Here is a 19,345-nt window from a genome sequence, read left to right as displayed (position 1 = left end):
TATTTAAAATTGACAGCATGGTCCAGACTGCTTGCAGTACTTCTATGGTTGCCTAGGCCACAAACTGAAATGAAGCGTCCTCAAATTGAAGAGCTCTATTAAGAATACTTAGATAGCTTTAATCTTTTGATACAGTTTTTTAAATCTTAATTGTCATCTTTCCGGATTATATCTTGTGAAACTGTAACAAATATAATAATGTGATCTACTCTGTTACTAATTTACTCTGTTACTAATGTAAAGTATACAAAATAGGAAAAAAGGTAACAGAAGAAGTTACATCATAATTTTGCAAAAGTTTGTGGTTGACTAGCTAATTAGCTGCTGGCGTTACTCAATCTCCTGGGTGTGAAAAATAGAAGCAGAATGTGCTGTTTGATTATCTTTTTTAAAAAACTCTGACACCTGTTTTATGCCAAAAATTCTGGGCTATGCATGAATTTATATAACATCTTTGTTATTAATAAGCTCCATATTTTCTGTGTTGCAACTGCAAAAGTATATCCACAGTTTGGTTTTTAATTGCATTAGTGGAATCTGGGCCTACTTGTTGATGAAGGCCCTTGGCAAATGTTGTGCTATCTTTATCACTCATTCTGTGTTCCTTTCTGATATAGCTTTTACTGCAACATATGCAATTGCAAATCGGAATAAATTTAAGAAATTATACTTCAGACCTATACCTTGCCAATGAGAAATTTAGCTGAAACACATTTTTGAAGTTTACTGAAGAAATTAAGGTATTAATTTCAATTAAATGGAGTTAATACATTTAACTGGTTACACCCATTAGAGAATTCTCAAAGCTGATACTTGAGTCGTGGGGACTTTTGTTTGAAACTTCAGTTAGGTTTAAACATCCTCAGATAGTGATAAGAATAAAGCATGCAAGTTTTGGTGAGCCACATTTGAGGATTTGTTTTGGATCCATCACTCTTAATTACACCTTTAGCCTCTAGTACAGGGAGGAAAAATGTAAAGCACACACTACCCTCTCCCTGGTGATAGAACCCATGGGAGAAGAGAGAGCTCCAGAAACTCCATTTGGTTCACCTTGCGGAGATATTGATGCATGCTCCCAACAATGGGAGAGATTTGAGGATGAGAGAGAGAGAAGGTTTAGCCTCTTAATCCCGCAGATCCTCTGGACCAAATGGAAAAGGAAGCTGGAAACCTGCAGAGTACCAGCTGTTCTGTTGTGTTGCTCAACCTCCTCATAATTTCTGGCAGCGTAGCTCCCTCAGAGGAAATGCACTCATTGCCTCTACTTGATTGGCATGTTCAACTGCCCATCTTGAGAGAATAGCAGATGTCTAGGGGACAGCATAAGCTTCAGAGAGGGGGAAAATGCCACAAAGAGACCATTGCCCAGTTTCTGCTCAGACCTCTCTCTGAAACCCTCCAGAGGCCCTGCAGTACAGAGTTGGTTGGCATATGTGTACTTCTGTGGGTCACAGTGAGTGAAGCAGTATGAAGTTAAGGAACCACTATTTCTCCTCTGCTACTGTTCTGGTGTGTTTTATCCATTTTAATGTTATTTGCTCCAGTGGAATGAAGCAAAGGGCTCTTAAATATGAAGTCTGTGGGCAGATTTAAAAAATAAACTGACTATAACCTGAGATGCATATGATCTTTCTGAATTCTACTCTAAATACAATTCACAACAAGGCCTTGCACTTCTATACAGCTTTCCCCATCAGCGTTAATTCTGCACTTTAATTCTTTATAATTCTGGGGTTTAACATAGCATCAAATAAACTTTTACCTTTTTAAAAAGGTGTCACTGGAGAACACTCTTTTGAAAATTAAAGTTTATTAAAAATCCAACAAAGGTACCTCTTCATATGTATTTTACCACTGGCAGAATCCTAGAAATTAAAGACAGAAAAGACCTGTTATGTGATCTTATTCAATCCATCTGCCAACACAGTATTGCTTTCTTCAATACTCCTGAGCTTTGTTAAATGATTTGGATTAAACCCATCCAATTATTGAAAACCATATCTTACTATTAAATCAGAATATATGATGGTGGATCCTTGGGTCTATTTAGTAACATTAAAATGTGAATCTAAAATAGCTCCACAAACATCAGTGAAGCTGCATGGATTTATGTTTGTAGTAATTGAGATCAAACTCTGGCTTGCTGGGCTAAATTCAGCAGTGACTTAAATTGTGATGCAAAAGTTGCATGTGTGGTGTAAGTGGCAAAAGTGTCACTTGCACAAAATGCCAGATCTGTGTACGTGTAAAATGAGTAACTTACATATTGAGGATGTGGAAGTTGCTGTGTAGCAGGAAAAGTAACTACCTGAGGGTATAACAACATTGGAGAGGCCTTCATTCTGCCAGAGCGATGCTTTTTCTGTGACACTTCTCTTCAGTCCCCTTTGCACGTAAGTTACTGATTTTGCCCATCCGAGTTAGTATAAATGACACTATTTTATTGTTTACACCCAAATTCTGTATGTCACTGCCAAATGTGGCCTGTTACCTACTTGCAGGTTACTCGGGTATCATCAGTAATTGGTGTCTACTTTTACTAATACTAGAACTATGCTGATGTGGTTGATACCAAACTTCCCTTGGGGCCAAGGTCAATGAAGCACTAGTCATTCCTGTGGAACAGGTCATGGAAGGCAGTTCCATTTTCAGGAGATGCAGAGAGCCAGGAGGGTTCATGGTCTCCAAAATTGTAGCCCACCAGTCCCCCTAAAATGATGATGATGCAAGTAACATTTGCAGTAGGAAACTCTTGGAGTTTCTTCTCTTCTCCAGCCTCTTCTTGTGGGCGTTTCTCATAATATGGAAAATCTGATCCAGATTACATAGACTAAATTATATAAAGTAGTGCTACCTACCAAAAGGATAGTTAGTTATTAAAATATAAATCCAATAAGTGAGAGGAGAGAACAAAGTGAAAGAGAATAAGGAAAAGTACTGACAAACTGCACTTCTGGTCACACAACTGCACAACCACCACCCCTGGGTCAATGAAAACAAGATGGAGGAAGGGAACCTCTATATAATTCTTAGCATGAGTTCTGCTTTCCAGATCATATATTAAACTTTCTCAATAAACTGCAAATTCTGCTACTTGCATGTAGCATGATTATGGGGGACACCATTTTCCAAAGTTTAGTAATGAAGGAGACAGTTAACTCACAACTAAGTTATTGCTAGCTGTCTCAGTGGCAATTAGAACTACACTGTAATGGCCACAAATCATTAATAATACTCACTTTACGGTCCAGACTATATTCGGGTCCTTCAGCTGAGAGAAAATACCAATAACTCATTGCCAAAATGTGCTACAATTTCAGGGAGCTGGCACATGATATGGAGACAGCATAATAATCACGCCACATAACTGAGATCAGAATCTGGCCCAATGTCTCTCCTTCAGCCGCCCTGTCAGAATCACTTGTGATAAGCCTTGTATGATGACGGTTAGATAGTGTCTAATTCTAAAAGAGTCTGACTTTAATTTCAGAAGCTGAATCCCTGATTTGCTTGCCAACCACTGTGGCATTGCTCTGTTATTCCATTGCTCATGTATCATAATCTCATCATGTTCTTGCTAAATATTTTAAAGCAACATAAGAACTAGGTTTCAATATTTTTAAAACCCAGAGTTCCACTGGAAGGGGGGTAGGGAGGAAAAGCAAGTGGAAGAAGAAACAAGCCAGAGAAAACACAAGACAGATTTTTTAAAAAAAACTTATATCCTCTCTGTTTACACTGTGCATTCAGAAACAACACAGAGGAAACTTTACATCTACTTTACCTGAATGTTTGATTTTGAAGAGATTAGTTGTAGGATGTGTGTGTCAAACACAATGAAAAGTAAATAGGAATGCTATAGCTGTGACTGACATAAATACTTTGACAATTTATTATTTGTGAAATCCCTGGCTTCTGAACTGAGATGTTAGACTGGTGTTGAGCAAAGAATGTGAAATATCCTGTGCTTACCACTGACCACTTCAGCTGGAGAAACCTGTTTGTTTTTTCAAAAGACGTGTGACATAACTGAGCTACTGCAGAAAATTCAGAATGTTTACATTTATGTTCATGTGGTATGGCAGAGAAAGGGAAACATCATGACTGTGGCCTTTCCCCAACTGTTACACCAGTGCTGTTACACCCTTATCAGTTCCAAGCCTTAGATGAGCTGGATAAATTTCATTCCCTCTGTCCATCTGGGATGGCAGTTCTGCTGGCACTTTTCAGCAGGATAAGGAATAACTCTGGTGGCTAGATATTTCTATCAAAATCTACTGAACTGGCTTATAAAAATGGAAAGTAAATTATCTTACCCTTCTGAGGAATGGAATAGAATACTAAGTAGCTGATGCATTCATTATCCCAGACAGAATTGGAAAAGTAACAGAATAATGGGGAAAGGGCACACAGGGGCACTGTGATGTATATTAGAGATGTTTCGGATCTTATTATTCGTGCCCTGTGGTTGGCAGACTACTTAAATCAGGCAAAGAGAGCATTACACTAAAGGCAACATTGAATCAGCACCACAGGTAGCGTTCAGTCAGTGGTTCTCTGCAGGACTTGGGGAGAAAAAATCCTGTGTATAACACATGATTGGCAAGGCAGAAGTAGAATGCTGAAACAGTCAGCCAGGCTGTCATGAGCTTTGTCCCAGCATATAACCTTACAGGAGTTACACATGGAAACATAGTGAAGAATCACATAATTCTTTGCAGTACTAACGATATATATATTTCTAAAATCAACTTCTAAAGGCTTTTCAAATGTTCTAGAAACATTACTATACACGTACTTTAACTTTTTGAACTAGCAGCAAGAATGCTGTGACCTAAATTTGCATTTCATCGCTAGATTCAACCACCTCTTTCAGAAGATTAGATATAACATCTAAAGAACAGCAAGGGCATACATAAAACTGTGTACAGTTTTCTAAAAGTGCACACAGGGAGAATTTTAGGGTTGTTCTCCCTCAAAGGTTGGGTCTCCAAAATCCTCCTGGCTTTTGAAGCCATTTAACTGAATGTGACAGAAATAATGTATTGTCTAAGATTGAGAGAGGACATACACCAATCCCATAACTAGATACCCACAGACCTTCAAAGCAATGATAAAGGTGATGTGTGCTGAAAAGCATGTAGTTCACCTGCTGGGTTTAACTATCCTTGCACCAAAATGAAGAGAGTGTTTTCAGATAAAACATTTTATCAACAAATGCCAATTTGTGAAAACCAAAACTTTTTGTGGAAATGGAAAGGTTTTGGCAAAAAAAAAAAAAAGTTGGGAAGGTTTCTCAGATCCAGGATGTAATTTCTGGTCAAAATAGGAAGGAGAGAGAGTGACCCCTAGATACCCAATAACCCAGTGGTAAGGTTGTTCCCATGAGATGTGGAAGAGACAGGGTCAAGTCCCTATTCTGCCTCATTTGGAGCAGGGACTTGAATGTATGTGTCTCACACAGAGAGTTTTGTTCTGCACCAAAACAAAAACAAAAGAAACCTCCCAATTTTTCATGCAATGAAATCCTTGTTTTCCTAGTTAGGAGTAAACTTTAGTCCGTCGTATCTGCTTTCCAAGACCATGCGGAATAGCTCTGTATATTCACAGAAAATGTGTTCCAACTGGAAAGCCACCCAAACTCACAGGAAGTACACTGTGAAGGCAGACTGCTCCTCAGCACCTCTTTATGCCACAGTGATTGTGCTACGGACATTTTGTGGGAACCCCCAGAGAGGAGGTGAACTACAGAAGAAGCAGTGAAATTAGCCCAACTTTCCCTTGAACTGGTGGCAGAATTTTAACAAGACATTCCTACAAGACCCCAAGTGTCTCTTCTAGCATGTTGCCGCTCTCCCTATTTCCACCTGTGTAGGAAAACATCTATACAGAGAAGCTTCAGTGGTGTCTGGTAACAAGGGGAGCATAATTATATGGCTCCCAATACTGTAATATCTGAACTCCCCACAGTCTAATGTATTTATCCTCACAACACCCTGGGGAGTTAGGGAACTTCTTTATTCCCCTTTTCACAGACTGGGAACTGAGGCACAGAGACGCTAAGCATCACAAGAAGACTGGTGGAGCAAGAAGTTAAACTTGGTACTCCTGAGTTTTAGGGTAGTGCCCTAAGCACTGGAGCATTCTGCCTCCCTGCTTTTCCCAGCTACGAACAACATGCCCTCCCTTTTGGCAAATGTTGGTATCACCAAACCAGAGGCATATCCACCATCATGAAGTCCTTCATTCTTAATTTCCTCCTGTTGTGGGGAACAGAGACTATTTCAAACATTTGGCAGTTATTGATTTATTGTTAACCAATTAACCAAAAAGCGTCATAGATTTTAAGATGATTGTGATCAACTAGTTAGTACTGCACTATATCCTGGTCTTCTACTTGCTCCTGCAGTGGAACCCCAGGGGCAGCCCCCTGCAGCAACAGCAGCTAGTACTCCCATTACTCCTGAGGCCCCCAGTGGCACAGATCCATTAGTTAGCAGTTTGACTTTAAGCAAGGTTGATATAGTTTCTAATTATTAGATCCATATAATCAGCGGAGGATGAAGTCCGTTGCTGACCACTGTCAGCTGTACCATTAAAACAAAAACAAAAACAAAAAACAAACAAACAAACAAAAAACCCCCAAAACCAGACCATAATAGCTTGTTGCCTGCTTTCAGATATCTGGAAGCTATGGATATTTTTAGATCCAATGCCAGTTCTGTTTGGTTTGTATTGTTAAGTTACTCTTTTGCTGTGTCATTGTCCATAAAGTTTTTGTGTTTGCATGTAATAAAAAAGACAGTGCTGGTTCTGGGCAGTTAAGTAAGTCAGAGAGATTTATGGTGGGGAATTTCATTTTAAACACTCCTGGGGGTTGAAACTGTCCTAACAGATAAGCTTCCAAGAGCTAATTAAAATCTATTTACAGAATGTTTGGAGGGAGAAAGAATGTGGGCTGATATGTTTCAGGCACTGTGGGATGCTGGTAGTGAAAGGTTATCTACTGGATCTTCTGTTTTTGTTCATCTGCATTCCTAATAACAGCAGTAGTGTTCCCTCTCCCCTAATATGAATCTACAAAGCATGGAATGTTCCCACACAGGTAAGATCCAAAGGCAGCAGCTCCTTTATGACGATTGCTGCAGAATACTGTATGTATTAATAAGGAAGGGCTACTTTTGATGGAGCGATTGAGTGAACTAGCCTCATTGTCTCTCCAACCCAGAGGGAATTTCTTCTCCTGTCAGAGAAGGTATGGCTTCATTTGAAATTCCTATGCCTTTTGGGTATGGAGGAGAGAGCCACCAAAAATCTCCCTATAAATTTCCTGCTGCTACCTCAGGAAGGAGAAAAGGCTTCCACTGGCCACATCTTCCCTCTTATCCTGTTGGCATATAAGGCCCATCTCACTTGTAATTTGTTTGTTTTTGTATTGATTCATATGGTATTTTTGTGCATTGCTACAGAAATGAAGGTATAAAACATGTAATACATGTAGACAGAATAAAATAAATATGCAGTACCATATTGTACCATCATTTTTTAAGCAGAACTACAATGAAATCAGTAAAGAGTTTGCCTTCATAACTGATGGTGTAGAATGTCCCATGCTAATTAATATTCAAATGAAAGATTTGAGTTCAGTTTATTGTACATCATTTTTGCTATTACAAGACACCATAAAAAGACAAACCATTTAAAATCAATATTTAAAAACAGAAAGGCTGCTTTGGTAGGGGTGTGTGTGTGGTGGTTGTTTTTGTTTTTTTTTTTAATTATCTAATTCTTAGGATAGTGATTTCCAGCCAGTGCCTAACAGTACTTGTCCTTCCATCTTTTGGGAGTAGGTGTCTGATCCTGGGGTCTCAAAAGGGCACAAATGAATACCAGACATCAGTCCAGTTCCAAGATCAACTCAAATCGTTGCTTTGTTTCGGGGCTGCAACAGCGCCAAACAGGCTGTTCCAGCAGACCAGGCTGCCGGGAGCACATCAGCATTCTAGCCACACCACCCTCACCCTAGAAGTCCAGCTCCTGCTCTCTGTCTTAATGGTAATATGCTTGTGCGCTGAGTGCTGGGGTTCTCCCTCTGCCCACCTTCCATTCAGTTATGAGTTTTGGAAGAGCCTAAGTTCCAATACAGATGACAGCTCAAAAAAGAGATGGGGGAAATAGTGGGCAGTGGGTGGTACACCTGGGGACCTAGTATGGCAAACCTATACAGTGGCTCAAAAAAGTTGGCAACCACTAATTTAGAGAATGAGTTCAGTGGGAGAAGGATTAATGGCAAAACTCCTATTGACTTAAATAAAGCAAAGGACGGCCCTTATTGTACATAGCCTGTACTGTACAGGTAGGATTCAGTCTATACTTGATGTACTGATGTTAAAACTTACTTTGTTTTCATTTCCTTTGACTTTAGGCTGAGTTTGCTGAGTGGCTGGGTCTGGTGCACTACATGGAAGTTCTGATGATGATCACAAGTATAGAGTACATTGCACCAATATCAGATGAAAATGTGACTGTCACTGACACAAAATTTAACAATGTTCCAGTCCGTCTGTATGTACCCAGGAAGCAATCCAGTGGGCTGAAAAGGGCAGTGATTTACATTCATGGTGGAGGCTGGTGTGTAGGAAGCTCAGGTAAGTCCAAGGACCTCTTCTTTTCACTAACAAGAGTCTTGTACAAAAGGTCTCACCTACTGTTATAAGGTGTTAGTTTTTTGTATACGATATATCCTTCTAGTCACTGGCCCACAAAAATGATACGGGACCTGCTACTAATCACAGTTGCAATAGCTCGCTTGTAGCTCAGGTGACACAGGTCAATGTCTTTGGAGGAGAAGAATAAAGGTTCTAGTCACATAAATCTTATCTGCAGCACATGGATTTGTTACACTAAAAAACAGGAGAAAGGAGCAAGAACGGGAATAGCCAGGCCCCTCATAAGGGAGAAGAGCATCTAAATGGGGAAGTCAGGTGCCTCCCAAAGGAGGAAATCCCTATGAAAGGCTGACCCACAGATGGGACAGTGCTCATGGTGGAGCCTCATGGGGAGGGAGAAGTGTCCATCACAAGGGAGGGACTGAGTTTCTCTTGGGTTAACTGTGAGTGATGGGTGGGTGTTCATGGGAATGGGCTGAGCGCAGAGGAGAGAAGTGTCCTGGAGTCATCAGGATCTCACAGGGGAAAGTGCAGAGACAACCCAGGGGAAAGGAATGGGAGGTAGAGAGGAGCTCTGGCTACCAGATGCTTCTCCACATGATTCTGATGTCTCCAGAGGAGGAGAGGGAAAGCAACCACCATCCTCTCTGACAACCTAGAGGGCAATCTGGTACCTTTTGCCGCCTAAAGTGTATTTTGATTGGCCCACATCCTAAGATTCCCCATGCCTTTTAAGAATGACCATAGAGAGAAAATGGGAAGAAATCAAATGGTGCAGTGCAGAGGTTGTTAGGCCCTTCTTATGATTACTTTACATCTTCTGTTAGAAGGTACATATTCAGAATTAGGAAGCATTCCTAACAAGTGAATGTGTAGTATATATTGGAGGGTCCCCTTTTCCTCACGAGAAGACAGAGTTATGCATTAACTTATATGTTACGTTTCTTTCACCACTGAGGGTGATTTAGTACTCTGCATGTAGGAAAGGCCTGAATTAAGAGATCATTTTCAGAAATTAGAGCAAAAGCCCTATCTGTCTTGTGTTTTCACTGGCAGGGAAAATGTGTTACAAAAAAGAGACAAAAGAAGTTGTTACTGAACTTGCTTCGTCAGGTACCACTGCATTAATTATATTTCTCCATGTCCGTCATGGTTCCCCTGGGGTGCTATGTTGTATAAATAAGTCCAAACCACATGTGTAATTTAAAAGGGTCTCTTCCATTTAGGGAAATCTTTTGCTATCAGTTCGGCATTTCTGATGCTGTGCATTCTCCTGGAAGAAGGAAAAGTAGATCTCTTTTGTTTCAGTTTGCTATTGGAGACTATCTCCCTGCTTGTTTTTGCTTAGTCTTCTTCCACATTACTTCCAACAAGGCATTTTAAAATGTTTTAATTTTTTGTGCTCTGCGTTTGCTAGTATTATTTAATTGGAATGATTTCTCTTGTCTCTCACACTCACACCCAGTCATGTTTTCCCTCATCGCAAACACTGTCTGCTTCTTCTTAATGTACTTTATAATTATTTATTACAGTCATTAAATTACCATTTTAGGATGAGCAGCCAAACTGGCATCACAAACAAAAGCATCTATGGCTTAAATTCCTAATGATCACTAAATAGCTTACCTTGCATTGCTCCCTATGTACTAGGGAGGGTGGTTGCTAGTCTGCCAGAGACTGAGACAAATTTCTCGTCTCTAACACACATGCAACCCCTTTAATTTCAGCATGGTTGCACACATGTGACTGAGAGATAAATCTGCTCCTCCTCGATGTAATTTTCATTCCTTTTTTGTCTGTCATAAAATCCAAGCTTTCATGAGTTTAAATAATACATTGCTCTTTCATGGATGTCTTCTTGGATAGTGTTCAAGCAACAGTTGAATCATTTGTTTACGTTGTGCTTCTCAATAAAGTTGATTGTACAACAGTTGAATTGCATTGCTGTGAAGGCACTGAACTGTGGAGATTTTGGAAAGGGACCAGAGGACTTCTGCCAAGAGAAATGTGGAGCTGTTTACGTATTTGTGTATAAGTGCAATCAAATATGCTTTAAGTGACTTATTTCATTTCAGCCATGGAGCCCTATGACCTCCTGTCAAGATGGACGGCAAACGAGCTAAATGCTGTTGTCATATCAGTCGAGTAAGAGCGATTCTGTTTCTAGACTGAATTAGGGGTTGGGATAAATGTTCCTTTGTTTACTATATATTTGTGTTGGGGGGTGTGTTTTATGTGGTTAACGATAATTACTTGCAAACAAAAACTGCAAAGATTTTAAGAGTGAACACTCTCCTGGTGGTGGTGTGTCGGTATTCTTTTGTGAGAGGGGTGGGTAGCTAAACTTCTGCTCTGTATCCTGTGCAGGGATAATCCCTACTTCTCCAGATGTGCCCAGCCCATAGTTATAGGCACTTTCTATTTAGTACAAATCTTCCCTGCAGAAAAGTGAACAGACAAGAGCCAAGTCCTGCAGATCCCTTTCCAAGGAATAGGTGAGGAAGGAAAAGAGCAGCACCTTTCCTGAATGCTTTCCCTTCTCCTTCCAGAGGGCCTGATCCAAAGCAGCTCATTCAAATAGCTGGAAAGACTTGCATGGAATCCACACCTTTATAATGCCATTACAAAGTGAAATTAAATTATGTTGGCTTGTGCAGGGGGGAGGTAGGGTTGCCAATTTGGTAATATTTAAAAACTGGACACTCTCCGGCCCCACCTCTTCCACCCCAGGCCCTGTCCCAGTCCACTCCTCTTTTCCCTTCTCCCTCATTGCTTGCTGCTTTTCCCCCTCCTACCTGCATGCCCCACTCTCCTCCTGGGTCAGGAGAGACTCCCCTGCAGAGCCAGGGCTCGGAGCTGCAGCTGCCCAATCCACATAGGAGGCAGCCCCGGCTGAGCAGGGGCAGGTGCGGGTGATGACCCAGTGCCTCCCCACCTCCCTCTCCCACAGTAACCAGACTTTGGGTGTCTGGTCAGTGGAGCTGACCAGACACGGTCAGGTTCCCTTTTCGACCAGACATTCTGGTTGAAAACTGGGCACCTGGCCACCATAGGGTGATGATGGGGTAAGCTGATTTTCAATTAGTTCAGTATTTTATTTAGTTGTGTCTTTGTCTATTAAAAAGAATGGGTCCATGTTCAACAGGCATATACAATATGGGGGAAAATCAGCTAAAGTTTGGAAGCCATTTTTTGCACCTTTTAAAAGTCATTTGAAGCTGCTCTGTTTCTTCTTTTTCACATTTTTATAACTTTGAAATATACAGTTTGATTTTATTTAGAAAATTGCAACTCTCCATTTTAACCAAGTTCACACCAGGAATAGATTTTTTTATAGCTGAATTCTATATCCTTGAAGCAAGAGATTTATCACAGGAACTCCATCACTAGAGTGTTGGGCATAGTAGAAAAGCCTACACCCAGATCACTCGTTTCTGCAGAAAAGTCCATGGGAAGTATTGCAGAGGAAGGAAGTTTCCATGATCTGCTTACTGAGTCTCTCCCCACTACACTTGCCAGGCTGGTGCAGGGGAGTGCAACATGGCATTTCCCTCCCCAAGAAAAGACTGCAATGGCAACCCCAAACTTGATTAAACCACCATGTATTCATGTGAATCTCTAGAAATCTGCAAGTGGCCAGTGCTATCTGTGTGGAGGCCCTGTGCCTCTGTAATAGGTCTGACCCAGGCAGTACCCCACCCCTGTTCTTGGCAGTGCACATCCATTATATTTAATGGTATAAGTAAAGCATAAGAATGGACATACCATATCAGATCAATAATCCATCTAGCTCATTATCCTATCTTCAGACAGTGGTCAGTACCAGAGACTTCAGAGGGAATGAACAGAACCGGGCAATTATCACATGATCCATCCCCTGTTGTCCAGTCCCAGCATCTGACAGTCAGAAGCTTAGGGACACTCAGAGCTTGGGTTTCCATCCCTGACTATTTTGGCCAACAGCCATTGATGGATCTATCCTCCATTAACTCATCTAATTCTTTATTGATCCTAGTTATACTTTTGGCCTTCACAACATCCCCAGCAATGAGTTCCACAGATTGACTGTCGGTTGTGAAGCAGTACTTCCTTTTGTTTTAAACCTGCTGCCTATTAATTTCATTGAGTGACTTCTGGTTCTTGTGTGCTGTGAAGGGGTAAATAACACTTTCACTTTCTCCACACCATTCATGACTTTATACATCTCTGTCATTTCCCTCCTTAGTCCTCTTTTCCAAGCTGAAAAGACCCAGTCTTTTTAAACTCTCTCCTCATATGGAAACTGTTCCATACCCCTAATAGTTTTTGTTGTCGTTCTCTGTACTCTTTCCAATTCTAATATATCTTTATTGAGCTGGAGTTACCAGAACTGCATGCAGTATTCAATGTGTGGGTGTATCATGGCTTTGTATAATGGCCTTATGATATTTTCTGTCCTATTGTCGATCCCGGTCCTAATGGTTCCAAACATTCTGTTTGCTTTTTTGACTGCCTCTGCACATTGAGCAGATGTTTGCAGAGAATTTTCCACAATGACTCCAAGATCTTTCTTGACTGGTAATAGCTAATTCAGACTCCATCATTTTGTATGTATAGTGGGGATTATATTTTCCAATGTGCCTTACTTTACATTTATCAACATTGAATTTCATCTGTCATTTTGTTTCCCAGTCACCCAGTTTTGTGGGATCCTTTTGTAACTCTTCACCATCTGTTTTGGACATAGGCTGTCATATGTAATTACTTGAGATTGTTATGTAACTATACAATACAAATGCACCCACAGAACCCAAGGCCTGTGCATCTTTTTGAAAAAGATTGCCCATAGGAAATTCATTATTAACTGTCAAACATGGATTTTATTTTCAGATCACCATCCAAATGTTACTATCAGAGAGCCATCTGCAATGCTGAGCAAACCACTGATGACCATGGATGGCCTAATTACAGAAAACCTGCAGTACTGTGTATTAAGCACACAATAATGCAATCAATTGAAGACTACATCTAGGATTGCCATTGTTTCAATACCACCTCTTTGCAACAGGAAATTGGCTTGGCACACCAGACTCCACTGTAGTAATTACATTGTCTTGTAAAACTAACATTAAATTAACAGGCACTCCATTAGATTGTTAAAACTCATGTTAATCGCCTTATACTGTGAATCAAGGCTTCCCAGGCACCAACCCCAACTGTCAGCCATGGTGATGTGGCTGTTCATCAACCAAGGGATTAAGTTTTCCTCCACAAATACCCTATTTTTCTTTTAAAATACTCTGGATAAGAAATGAAGGCCTGGGACATTAAATTTGAAAGAGAGCAGGAGTAGGGAGAACAACAGCACTGCTCTGATAGGACAGCATTTTACCCTGTGTTCCTGGATGCACTCCAGGGAAAGGATGCAAAGAGGCTCTTTGCTTTTTGCACACCTCTGCATGCAGGTGAGCAGGATTAGAGGAAGCAATAGGAAGGAATGTATCCACCAACGATCTGTCACCCCAAGGGCCACAGCCAGGCAGCTTGAAGGTTTCCACTGCACATATGCTGCAGGCACTCACAAAATTATTTGTGCTGACTGCCTCTTTTAAGATCTGGACTAAGACTCAGTACACAGCCCATTCAACCAGGGCTCTTCTGAGCCATCCTATCAATAGGCGGTCTCAGAGACTCACCATGGCACCAGCACCATTCATTCCCCGCCCCCCACCTAGTTTCTAAAACGTCTTTAAAAATGTAAAATACTTTGAATAGTGACGATGGAAAATGGTGCCTTCTTACACAACAAATCTATTCCCTGTGTGTATGTTCAGAGCCCCATCTGCTAACTTTAGTGACTGAAATAAATTTTTTGTTGATTTATTTTTTTTTTGCCTTCTGGGCCACAGTCTGGAAATAAATACAGTCTCCCCACCCAACTACTTGAACATAATGCATCCCTGCCCAGGACCTAGCCTGTCCTTCTGGTGTCTTCAGTGGTGGACGAGTAGAGTGTTTCACAGTATTTTATGCATTTGGCTAGTTGTCTACTTGGGACAGAGTTGTGCTTTAACTCCCAATAGCGGCTTCATCATTCATGAACTTTGTTTAAATCAGTAACCACCCAGAGGTGATGGGATTTTTCTCAATGTTTTCTGTAGCAGCACAATTATTGTAACCAGTGATATATGCTGATATGCAATTATTTTCATTACACAGATCTGTAGAACAGTAACAATGCAATGAATACATTTACATAGCATTAAAATGTTCTCAAAATATGCGGGGCGGGGGGAATTTCTTTAATCACAATAACACCAAACCAATCACATTTAGTAGTACTTCTTACCACAACCCCTGGAACAGAGAGAGCATGATCGAAGTGAAACAAACCATTATATGTATTATAGTCAGGTGGTAATTGCATAACAATGGAAGTTCATGGCTAATTTTGAATACATTAGGGCAATAACTACCAGGACCAGGATTTGTTTATATCTTCAGTGGAATGGAAGGAGAGAAAAGCCCCACTGGCAAAATATTGCCATTTCAACTAACTCTGATGAAAACTTCATAGATTCATAGAATATCAGAGTTGGAAGGGACCTCAGGAGGTCATCTAGTCCAACCCCCTGCTCAAAGCAGGACCAATCCCCAATTTTTGCCCCAGATCCCTAAATGGCCCCCTCAAGGATTGAACTCACAACCCTGGGTTTAGCAGGCCAATGCTCAAACCACTGAGCTCTACACATGACCCCAACGAACAAATTTCAACCTTTTAGTATCAGGTTGAAAAAAAAATAGGTGGAAATGGTAAAATTTTGCTACTGGAATAATTGTGTGAATTTTCATGAAAATTAGCATCTTTAAAACGTGTTTGTTTTGCCAAGCAGCTCCAGCTAACCCATTTGTTTTTCTTCCCCAAAGGTACAGATTAGCACCTATGCATCATTTTCCGGTTCAATTCGAAGACGTGTACGCTGTAGTGAAGTTCTTCCTCCAAACCAGCGTTCTTGCACGCTATGGGGTGGACCCAGATCGGGTCTGTGTTTCAGGAGACAGTGCAGGAGGCAACTTAGCTGCAGCAGTGGCACAGCAGGTATGTTGTTTATATTTTACAGATCTAGAGATTTGTTCTGCTCATTTTCCTTACCGGGGTAATTGAGCAAAATAGCTCTTAAATTTAAATATCTTAAGTATCTCTGTTCATTAAAGAAAAATATGCCTCCCCTTTAGTTTTCATCTCTATTTACGCGGGTGTCGGTGAGAGCTGAATCAGACAATAAGTGGGTAGATAGAAAACATCAGTTCTCAGGTTGGTGAATGTGGTTTTTGTATCTCAGATTGAACAACCTGCCTCAGCGCAATTTACTTGAGTTGCTCTTACTAATGCTGCCATTTGATGACACTGTAGCAGTTACGGATAAACCCTGTAGCTGATGTCACAACGTGCTTGGGGGGCGCCTTCCAAATCTGCATACCCCCGCAGAAAAAAGCTCTACTTAATAATATAATAATTAGTTTCATCTCAAATCGTGCAGCCCTTATTCAGGTGAAACCTCATGTAATGGGGACTTTTTAAAAAAAAATTGCAGAATTTGGTCCATTTTGATTAAAGTGCTGCTGCAAAAGTTGATTAAATGTTAGCAACTGGTCAGTGTAGTACAGCCTTGTAAGCAGGTTGTTCTGTTTAGTTAAGATATTCTGTACTGAAGTGAAGATGTTACTGCCCTGAGAAGAAATTATTTATATTTTGTAATGTTGCTGCTTTGCTAATCTTCCAAGTTCCTGGTGGTCAGTACAGCCGGGAGAAGGCTAGGATGACATTTAAACAACCATGGTGTTGAATTCATTTCATATACTTTCATTTTGTTCTCCATGTGTTAAGGATGCATGAAAGCTCAATTATTAGAGCCCTAAATCTCTCCTCAGATTTAATAAGACAGAGTGGCTAAAGCTTATGTGGTGCAAAATAATTAATGAAGTGTCAAAAGTCTGTGCTTCATAAATCATGGATAGCATTTTTTTACTAGTTAGAAATGCACCAGTGACTTCTAATTAATGCCCTTTAAAGAAGAACATTTTCAGATGTATTATTTTCATTCAGCGCAAGAAAGAATATGGAACTATTTCTTTAATTAGCACTTTACATAGGAAAACCATTAATGTCATTCAAGATATTCTCAGAGCTTTTATACAACAATGTAGTCTTGGGTGACCTTCCTATGAACTTATGCTTTTTATTAATCTGTTTTATTTTGCTTATACTGTAAAATAAACATATTCCATTTCTTATAGGATCTTCAGTCACTGTCAGGGAACTGAAACCTTTAATTGATTGTGTAAACATTTTAATTTTTACAGTTGCTAGATGACCCGGAAGTTAAAGCTAAACTTAAGATCCAAGCTTTACTTTACCCTGCTCTTCAGACCCTTGATCTGGATTTGCCCTCCTATAAAGAAAATGAGAACAAGCCGATTCTGCCCAAGTCATTGATGGTCAGATTCTGGAGTGAATACTTTACTACTGATGTCTCTCTTAAAGAAGCTATGGCTTCCAATAGACATGTTCCTGCAGAATCAAGCCATTTGTTTAGGTTTGTAAACTGGAGCAATTTGCTGCCTGAAAAGTTTAAAAAGGATCATGTTTATGCCAGCCCCATTTATGGAAGTTCCAAGCTTGGAAAAAAATATCCAGGATTTCTGGATCCAAGGGCAGCACCACTCTTGGCTGATGATACCAAGTTATTTGGCTTACCTGTGACATATGTCCTCACGTGTCAACATGATGTCTTGAGGGATGATGGAATCATGTATGTCTCACGACTTAGGAAAGTAGGAATTGAAGTAATACATGACCACATTGAGGATGCAATTCATGGGGCTCTAATGTTTATTACAAGTCCAACTGATTTAGCTCTAGGACATAGAGTAGCAAATAAATATATTGAGTGGTTAAATATGAACTTATAAAGTAAAAGAGGGTATTTAATGCATTTGGCTCTTATTCACTGGGTCTGTATTTGGGAAGAAAAGGGTCCCTGTTGAACATTGTGGATGTGAAAATGCCATACTGAAACTATACATTTCTCTACAATGTTTGGGTTCAGGTTGGCTTCTTGCCTACTCTGGCAGGTGACATAGGCTGTCTCTAATCTAAGTGCTCTTTCATCACTGGGATAAAAAATCCAAGTACACTCGCCCTTACTGCCATCAGTTACTAGCCTTGAATTTCTCTACACAAGAATACAAGTTCCCCTGCCCCAGATCTTTTTTACATCTAACTACCACTCCCCACTCTGCCCCCTTCCTTCCTCTTTCCATTCTATAGGTTCTGCTGCTAACTTATCACAGCAAATCATCCTCCGCAAAGTGTCTTTATCTTTCAATACTTCTCTATTACAATCCATGCCTCATAAGCCTGTATGTGTGCTGGCCCATCTTAGTGTCCTTCCCCCGGCCCTTGAATGGATATCAGTGGGATCACTTAACAATAGAATGTTTGTTGTAGCCCATTTAATATCATCAGTGGTGGTCAGTTCCCATAGTCATCAGTGAGAAATGAGTCTGAGGTACAAGGGAAGGGTGGAGACAAATGGCAGTTCAGGGACCAAATTCCATGGCTGAGGTAAGGAAACAATTTTGTCGAAGCCTGAGAAGCCTTTGTGGCTGGCACTTGTGTGGGTATGTTTCTCCTCTAGGCAGCATTCAAGGAAGCAGTTGAAAACATAACTGAATTTGAATGGCTGTGAATATGACAGCTGTTATAAATATGTAATTAGGTTTTGGTGCCGTTATTAGACTTTGTCTAATCACATTCATTAACTTTTTTGTTTACTGCAAAAATAAAGTGTAATTTAACCGCATTGGATATTGTATCATCAAAACAAATAAAACGCTGAAGATTACAACCTTGCAATAACACCATTTTATGGCTTGTGTTTCTCTTATTACTCATTATATGGTAAGCCTTATGATTTTAAGTTAGCTGAACTTATTCCATTTGTATAGCACATTTTAAAATCTAGGCTTAGACATGATATGGACTCAAACAAGACACAAATCTCAGTCAGTCAATATTGCATGAATAGGCTTTAACACAAACATAAATATTTTGTACATTAAAAATAGTGTCCTAAAGGTTTTGGAATCATGAAAAGTCACAACCCTGAGTTTTTGTTTGTTTGTACATGTGGCATCCATTTGAATATTTATTGATTTTGATGTGCTGGTAACATGCTGTATTTTCTCCCTAAGAAAAAAACACGATCTTCAAGAAGTCAACATTTTTACAGCTATGTATAAAAACAGAATGTGGGTGCAATGATTATCATATTTTTCCTTAATTTTTCATTATTGTTATCAAAATTAAACTTGCCTTTGAATCCACCACGATGTACTGTATGTCTTTCAAACTTTGCATTTACAGAAGATTATAAAGAAGCTCACTTTGCATAGATAAAAATAATCAATATAACCAGTTTGGGCCAAATCCTATTAGATGATGGACCTCCAGCATTGATTTCAATAGAGTTGTGGTGCTCAGCACCAGGGCTTTGGAGCTGTGCTCCGGCTCCGCTCCCGCTCCAGGCAAAAACCTGCAGCTCCACTGCTCTGGAGCTGCTCCGTGCTCCAAAGCCCTGCTCAGCACCTCTTAACCATCATGACTCTTGAGGACGCTTATCTCTTCTGAA

General features: G+C 40.2%; 1 protein-coding gene across 2 annotated transcripts in view; it reads left to right on the top strand.

Annotated features, from left to right (window-relative positions):
• The window catches only part of LOC141993406 (arylacetamide deacetylase-like), a 34,749-nt gene extending 15,787 nt beyond the window's left edge, over nt 1–18,962 (top strand). The window contains exons 2-6 of one of the 2 annotated variants that reach the window (XM_074962945.1): nt 7,854–8,058; nt 8,429–8,651; nt 10,748–10,817; nt 15,579–15,750; nt 17,016–18,962. In XM_074962945.1, coding sequence (XP_074819046.1) covers nt 7,854–8,058; nt 8,429–8,651; nt 10,748–10,817; nt 15,579–15,750; nt 17,016–17,624 — 1,279 coding nt within the window. In that variant the 3' untranslated portion in view covers nt 17,625–18,962. The remainder of the gene's footprint in view (nt 1–7,853; nt 8,059–8,428; nt 8,652–10,747; nt 10,818–15,578; nt 15,751–17,015) is intronic. The other variant, XM_074962946.1, reaches the window with a different exon arrangement.
• The last annotated feature ends 383 nt before the right edge of the window (nt 18,963–19,345 follow it).

This window comes from Natator depressus, chromosome 9 (genome assembly GCF_965152275.1).
Source record: "Natator depressus isolate rNatDep1 chromosome 9, rNatDep2.hap1, whole genome shotgun sequence".
In the NCBI taxonomy this organism is placed as follows: domain Eukaryota; kingdom Metazoa; phylum Chordata; order Testudines; family Cheloniidae; genus Natator; species Natator depressus.
Note: the sequence above shows the minus strand (reverse complement) of the source record. Positions and strands in the feature narration are given on the sequence as shown.